Source organism: Vigna angularis, chromosome 2 (assembly GCF_016808095.1).
Source record: "Vigna angularis cultivar LongXiaoDou No.4 chromosome 2, ASM1680809v1, whole genome shotgun sequence".
Classification (NCBI taxonomy): Eukaryota; Viridiplantae; Streptophyta; class Magnoliopsida; order Fabales; family Fabaceae; genus Vigna; species Vigna angularis.
This window is the reverse complement of record NC_068971.1, coordinates 43402370-43410380: the sequence shown is the minus strand read 5'-3', so window position 1 is coordinate 43410380 and position 8011 is coordinate 43402370. Positions and strand designations below refer to the sequence as shown.

The 8011-nt window shown below is 31.8% G+C and overlaps 1 protein-coding gene across 1 annotated transcript; it reads right to left on the bottom strand.

Moving 5' to 3' along the window:
- Positions 1-1079: 1079 nt before the first annotated feature.
- Positions 1080-3583, bottom strand: LOC108327565 (ankyrin repeat-containing protein ITN1). The gene is made up of 3 exons (XM_017561256.2): positions 3082-3583; positions 2096-2505; positions 1080-1904 (listed from the first exon to the last, which is right to left on the bottom strand). The coding sequence occupies exons 1-3, from the start codon at positions 3581-3583 to the stop codon at positions 1080-1082; spliced, it is 1737 nt and encodes a 578-aa protein (XP_017416745.2).
- Between the last annotated feature and the right edge of the window lie 4428 nt (positions 3584-8011).

The window sequence follows — 8011 nt, the reverse complement described above, 5'->3', positions numbered from 1 at the left end:
ATAAATGAAAATTTTTAGTCTTTTATTGAATTCAAAATGCATTACAAAAGCAAGAAGCTTAAATAAAAAAAAACGACAGTACAATAACATTGAAAAGTATCTAGGAAGATGATCCACCATGTGGACTAAAATGACGACGCAGATAGTCAATGTCGTGCTCCACATGCTCAACTCGAGCATCAATAGTATTAAAGCGGTCACCCATGTTCAGCTCCAATTGTTCAAATCTTGCATTCATGCTTTCATTTGTATTCAAATCTTGCATTCATGCTTACAAATATTCAAATCATTACACATAATTAACTTCAAATAATGCTTTACAACACAGTAGAAATTTTCATAAACCAACCAAAACACACTGGTAATCGATTACAACAAGCTTGTAATCGCTTACCAGGGTGGTTCTTGCACACTTAAAACACTGGTAATCGATTACAGAAGTGTAGTAATCGATTACCAGTATCATTTTTGCCTATTACATTGAAGTCGTGCAGGGGGGTCACCATTTCAACATTGTGTAATCGATTACAGGATCTTGTAATCGATTACAGGACCCAGAAGTCGTTTTTGGGGTTCACGACTTCACCACTGGTCAAATGAACAGTGTGAAGTCGTGCAGGGGACACGACTTCTTCATTTGAAGTCGTTTTGGCCCCCACGACTTCATATTTAGTCAAAAAATGCCCATTTACGTAATATGTTAGGCAAATATGCCTAGTTTGGTGCAAAAGCCAAAAATGCAAGAATTAAAACCAGACTTCAGATGGTTACGTTCATATTCTTCATGAATGTAAATTGCTGAAACAAACTACAAAAAATATTAATGTTCTCAAACACTACATACATATGACAACTGATATCTATGTGCAACCAAACATGATAAGAAAAGTGTAACTAACAACCTCGGCTTCCTTACATTGTTCCCTTTGAAACACTCGCTAAGAAGGAGCCATTTACATACGATACAAATCTTTTTTAATTTTCTATGAACAAATGAAACCTCCAAATTAAACTAAGAATCCTTCAACATATAAAAAATCATTGAACAAAGGCGTTAAAGTAACATCGAAATCCAAACATCAAATGGCATAGATTGGATTTATTTCTGACTCATCAGAATTTGAAAGACGCAACGTTCCTTCTTTCTTAGACTTCTTCTCTTTCTTCCTCTCTCTTCGGGAGCGTTTGGATTTGACCACATAGTATGTCATGGTACCCAGAACACCGCCCATTATGATCCCCCCTATAACTGTAACAAGTATGGCAGCCCACTTGCTGCGCCGACCAACTACTATATAAGAAGCTGTAATGTATGAAACAGAAGTGCATACAGAGGCTAACCACATCATCTTGTTGATTACCTCCACAACCTTTCTCTCAGCCTTTACCTCCCCTCTAACAATGGTGATTTGAACCAACACCACTGCCAATGATGTAAACAGTGCCAAGGCATTAGATATGAAGAAAGCCTTGAACGGTGCAGTATGTACCATCACTGCCATCCCATTATCATAATCCCCACCAGGAACTGTGAAAAGTGCTGCGAATGCAACCGCAGCAAATAGCACAGCAACCACCGTTACTGAGTTCCCAGCATTGTTGACTCCAGCCCTGTGCAACTTGCGTAGCTCATTTTCAATTCCACTCACATTCCTGTTTGTTTTTCGAGTCTGTTCCAGCTGAAAATAGACATCTTTCTTGATCTGTGTCATGGTTTTCCTCAGCTCATCCCTTGGTTGGTTGAGATCATTGGCTTTAACTGCGCCATAACGAATCAGACACTCTTTGATCTCCAGAATTTCTTCAGTTATTGGAAGCCCCTCCGCAAGGTCTAGCGCTGTCTTGTGGTCTCTTGTCAAGGTATTTACATTGGTGTCAGGAAGAAGTAATAGCTCTTGCACTATCTGCACAGGCATTAGTTCAAACACACTTTTATATCAGAAAGAAATTGCTTGAGAAATATGAAAAACTTCAAGTGTGTGCGTAGTAAAAGAAAAAGTGTTGCTTGCATTCTTCATAAAACTGTACATAGGAGATAACACAACTCATGGTTTAACTGCTATATATGAAACTTTAAGTGAAAGCATTATGATACCTCTGCCCTCTTCTTCCTCGTGGCTACATGCAATGCAGTGTTGCCAAACTTGTCAGGGAGCATGACAATGGCTGCATCGGCAACCAAAATGAGCTTTACCACATCACAACTAATCCCTTTGACAGCCATGTGCAGTGCAGTTTGTCCTTTCTTATCAGTTCTTCGAGCAAGTTGTGGATCCTTCTGCAGCAGTATCTTCACAACATCCACATGCCCCTGCCGTGCGGCTAAATGGAGAGCATTCTTTCCATTGGCCCTTGTCATCTCCAACTGAGTAGGATCACGAGACAACAACTCTTCAACAACATCCGAGTGCCCTCGTGTAGCTGCAGAGATTAGAGGCGTTGTATTTGACTGAGCAAACGTTTTGATCAACCCAGGGTCATGCTCTAGTAGCACCTGCACAATCGCTGCCACAATAAAATGCACAGTTGTAATCTTCACGTTCCTCCTCAATACAATATTTATCTCCTCTCTCTTAATAAACTTCAATCCAAAAGCCTTATGTATCAACAACAAATTATCTTTTTAATTTTACTTCAATCTCAAAGCTATTTTATTTATTTTGCAGCCTTTTTTATGTTATTTTTTACATGGCACCGATCCATCTCTGTTAAACTAACCATGGTCTGTAATATAACGTTCTTAGAAACACCACATGCATTACACTATAGTTAAAGAATGTTAATTATGTATTATAGCCGAAAATTCTAGAGGTTTAGTATTGAGATTTAGAGTTTGGTGTCCTCAAACTTATATATAATACTATTGCTCAAGAAAAATTATTGTATTGGAATATTTCTCTGTGTAATAATGCAGCAATTGTCTTGGTGTGTACTGAAACTCATTTCACATATCTGAATAACAAAGAAACATGTCTTTCATACTCTCATTGGTTCAAAACCAATGTTGCATGAACAGTGAGAGCGTGCATTCATGCATGCATGCGTGGTGTTAATATTATATAAAGTTTGTAGTGTACGTACCAAGATGACCTTTGCTAGCGGCGATGTGCAAAGTGTCAAAGCCGGAGCGGTTTTTGGAGGAAAGGGATTCGGCGGTGGAGTGAGGGAGGAGCTCGCGGACGACGTCGAGGTGTCCCTTTTCCGCGGCGGTGAAGAGAGCTGTTTCGCCGAGGTCGTTGACCTCGTTGAAGATGGCGTACTTGATGTGGGCAACCTCGGCGTCAAACTCGAAGGTCCCCATTAAGACGGAGTCGATCTCGTCGATGATTTGGCGGACGGCGGCCACGTCTCCACGCTGAGCGGCGAGGTGGAGCTCGGTGTCGTTGTTGCGGCCCGTGACCTGCTTGACATACTTCTTGCGGGGTGTGTCGGGGCGCTTGTTGGAGTTGGAGAGAAGGAGGGCCTTTCCAGAGGCAGAGAGGAAGAAGGTGGAGCTCGGAGTGGTGGAGGGGGTGGGAGTGGTGGGTTCGGAGAGAGGGTCGCGTGGATGGTGGAGTCGGCGAAGGTGATAACGACGATCCATGATTGGCCGCACCAACGACCAAGGTGGTGGTGGTGGTGGTGGTGGTGGTGGTGGAGGAGGTGTAGGTTGCTACCCTCATTCTACAATGCTCTCAACACAACACCGCTTCCATCGTCTTCGTTTGAGTTGCACCATAAGCGCTAACTCCCTTCTCCAATATCGTTGATTTCTTTGTTCGTTACTTTCTTCCTTCTTTCCATACACTAATTAACCATCATTTATTTTCTTCAAACCTCTCTTCTCATTTTAAATCTTACTTTTTTAATTAATTAACTTTAATCCAATTAATTATGCTTTTAGTCTTTTAAATTTCAACTAAACTTTAAAATAATTCTATTCTAAATTTTAAGAATTTTAAATATTAAAATTACATTCTGTTATTTATTTTAAGAGCTAAAAATACAATTAACTTACGGTTTTTTAAATTGAACAATTACCAACTGATTGTTTGATTTCGGTTTTGTTGTAGTTTTTTTTAAATCATTTAAGAAATAACAATTTGGGTTGTAATCACACATTGTAATTCTCTAAAAAAATAAAAATAAAAAACATAATTGTAAGAATGTAATTGAATCAGATGAGACTTCCGTGAATTTAAGAGTTTATATCTCAATCATTAGAATTGGATGTGATCGTTACACTTCTTACAATAGAAAATTATAATCATGTACCTGACAAACTCTTTTTTCATAATGTTTTTTTCTTACAAATTTGTTGGATTTCAGAGAAGTTGCAGGTTCAAGACAAAATTAATCATTTTAATATTAATACTAGTATTTAGTACACAAAATTAAGTTACGGAAGTATACTGATGAATCAAATTTTAATTAATGATGAAATTTTGTTAGATTAAATTTTAGCAGCTCATACTAATTTATTTTTTGGTAAAGGATTCCATATTAATATGGTAATTGATACACATAATTTATTATCAAATCTTCAATCTATTCTTATATGGTGAAATATAAAATCGTGGATTTGGACTTTAGTTTCAACAAATGTCTGCTACTTATAAGCAAAGCAAAAGTCCGAGAAACATCGTTTAACCCACCAGAGTGGCCCAAAAAGAAAGAAAAGTCCATAAAAAGGCCCAATCCTTTCTCAGTTACCCAACAACACCAGTTAATTTTCATGTCAGTATCCAAAGAACGTTTCTTACTAAAATTTATATATGACAAAAATATATCTAAAAAATTTCAATAAAATTGAATTGACTAAATTTTTATAAAATTTAATTATTAATAAACTAATAAAACACTTGTATACATTTTCATTAATTTTTTTATTAATTTTTATGTTGTTTTTCAATTTTTGTTTTTTTTGTCTTGTCAAAGTAAAGAATGATAAAATAGGTTAATCAAATTAAATTTTGTTAAATTTAATGTTAATTTGTAAAAAATGTGATGTGAGCTTATCTATCCTAACAAAATAGGCCAAAATTGTGGTTTATCCTATCAAAAGGTAGTGAAATGATAGGTCGATTCTTTTTTTCTTAATTCTTTTTACAATTTATACGTGTGTGTGTGGCAATTTAACCATATAATTATTTTTCATGTTTTTAATTAATTAATTAAATTCTCTAATTAGATAAATTAAAATAATTATTATTTTATATGTTAGTTGTTTTACATCTAGATAAAATTAATTTATAATTTATACCTGAATACAAATCTCATCTAATAAATTAATCTAAGTAGATTATGTGAAGTTGAATTAAATTTAAATTTTATTTCTTAATATAATATCAAAATAATAATGTATTATAATTTGTTCAAATTTTGTATCACTTATTATTATAAAATTTACTCTTTGCTAGATTTATTATTTCATTAACTATCAAATAATATATTAATATCTAGTTTTATTTATTAGACTTAAATTTTACTTTTTAACATGCTAAATTATTCTATTATAATTAATAATTAAAACTTAATTTATAATTGTTAATGATTTAACTCATAATATTATTTTATATCTTTATCTTTTAAATAAAAAATAATACAAAAAAGATCTTTCATACTATTTTTTGTTTTGACTTTTAATTAAAAAAAAAATAGCACACCAACATATTCCATCTTTAACCTATTAATTTGACAAACTAAACAAAAAGGATGAAAGCATATTAGTAAGTTTAAAATACGAACTTAACCCAATAAATTGGAAAGTCAGTTTCGTCTTCATGAAAAGATATTGAAATTAACAAAAACACAATATATACTTTTACACGCACACAAAAATAATCACTGAATCCATATAATTATCTAAATTATTTTATTCTCTTTTTGTTATGCAAATACGTGAAATACTTCCTTCAAATAAAAAAGACAACAAAGTTTCGTCCTTCAGTTGTAAAAACTTTTCCTCTGCTTTATTTTTAACTATCAAGCTCGGGTCATCATCGTCTAGAAATATCCGAGGATTTAAAACCCTTTTAGTTTTTGAACGATGTTTCAAGACGTTTGAAGTTTGAAAAAAGTGTAGGTGCTTAGTTGAAAAAATAAGTTTGATCATACAAACAAAATATATTAATTGGAATAGATATCACAATAAAATAATCAAATTCGATACATGTATATATCAAGGAAACTGAAAATTCTATAAGCTATCATTGAAATAAACATGAATCGTATTTCAGTATGGACCACATTCAAATGACAAAAACTTCTTACAACTTCCACGGTTGGTGATTGAATATAAATAAAAACGACCCGCTGTTGTATAAAAAAAATATAAAACAACTACTTTTGGAATTATTGGAGTCATTAGTTTGAAGAGAAAAATAATATTCCCGTTTCTGTGGATAATATGCATTGTTAAATATCCACAGCAGAATGAGAACAAAATATCTTTAACAAAATACGAGTTCAACAAGTTACATCTTCTTCTATGCTTTTATACTTATAAAATTTCTTATTATCACACTCAATACTGTCGTATTACCTTGAAAACGAAATAAAAAATAATAATTGAATATCTTAACGAAAAGTTTAAGAAATCGAATATTTCGTTATCTGTTCTACAATAAATATTCTCTTCTTTAGATCAAGTTCTTACGAATTTATCTATCTCTTATTTTATTCGAGGTGGTGAGACTTGTATCCAACAATAACATCAATAAAATTAATAATTATATATTTGTTTCTTCTTAAATTTTATCTGTTACAGTTTAGGTTTTATTTTTAAAAGATATAATGGAAAAATAAAAAATATTTAAATTATCTTATACAGTTACTATTATAGGAATATATATATATTAATTCTACCAAAAGAGTTTTAGTGGGAATCCGGTTCTGGATATGCGAGTAACCCAGAAGAACCTGTTGTTACTTGGAAACCGGAAAAACAAAATCAAAATGACTTTTGTTTTGGTTATGTTTTTCAAAAGATTTATGCGAATTTGGGTTTGGTGTGAAGGAATAATGTCATTTCACATTCGAAATCGAAACAAGACAAAACACTATCACTGTATCATTTTGAATAATTTCGTTATTACTAGTTCTAGGAGTGTAATTTGTTTACCAATATTGGAGTTTTTTTTTTTTTTGACAAAAATTGAGAAAAAAAATTTGAAGTTATCGTTAAATGAACAAAACTTAATCGTTTTGCAACGGATGAAATTGAGAAGTAAAATAATTATGTAAATCCATTACTGGATGTGTTAATAGAAATACATGGATACACGATTTTATATAATATTATTTTAGTAAATATTGATTAGGAGAATTATACCATAATCTTTGATATATGATTAGTAAATATTATTTTTTGGGATATTAACAAAAATAAAATAGGCTATAAAAATCATGAAAATTGAGACCTTCATATACCATTAGACTCGTTGGATTAATCAAGTATGAAAAGAAAAAATTATTTACATATACATAATGCGTGTGTTTTCATTATAACGTCAGTTCTTTATCAAAAATCTTGAACAAAAAATTGATTTTTCAATTTCATTTTTTTGTTCTGGTATTCGACAAATCTTATGTGTATCAAATTAAGATTCATACATTTCAGTGTTCATTCCATAGCGCATTGATGAGAGTTTAATACTAATTTACTTATCTATTTGGATCAATCATTTTCATTTGACCTGCATGTGATTTTTAACACAAAAATATAATTGACGTTTTGTTCATATTTTATCATAATGATTTATTAATGTGTTAAAATATAATCAAATTAATACTTTTTATGGAAAAAAATTATTTATGTTCCAGAATTCTATTAAAGATTTTATATACTTTTCTTTTTAACTTGATCTATTTGTGAGACTCAAAATTAGTATAATAGATATGTTCATTTTGAAAATGAAATAAAAGTTGGAAATTTAGTTTATGTATATGAATTATTTAGTTATTAGTTTTAAATTTTATTCTTATTTCTAAATTATTTTCTTTTTGTTTTAAAATAACTTCTATCTAACTT

Excerpts from the sequence above, each read along its gene's own strand:
- LOC108327565 (XM_017561256.2), bottom strand. The coding sequence starts at position 3,583 with ATGGATCGTCGTTATCACCTTCGCCGACTCCACCATCCACGCGACCCT. Across the intron at positions 2,506-3,081 it reads CGCTAGCAAAGGTCATCTTG|CGATTGTGCAGGTGCTACTA; the intron begins GTACGTACACTA and ends TTATTGTGGCAG. Across the intron at positions 1,905-2,095 it reads CGAGGAAGAAGAGGGCAGAG|ATAGTGCAAGAGCTATTACT; the intron begins GTATCATAATGC and ends ATGCCTGTGCAG.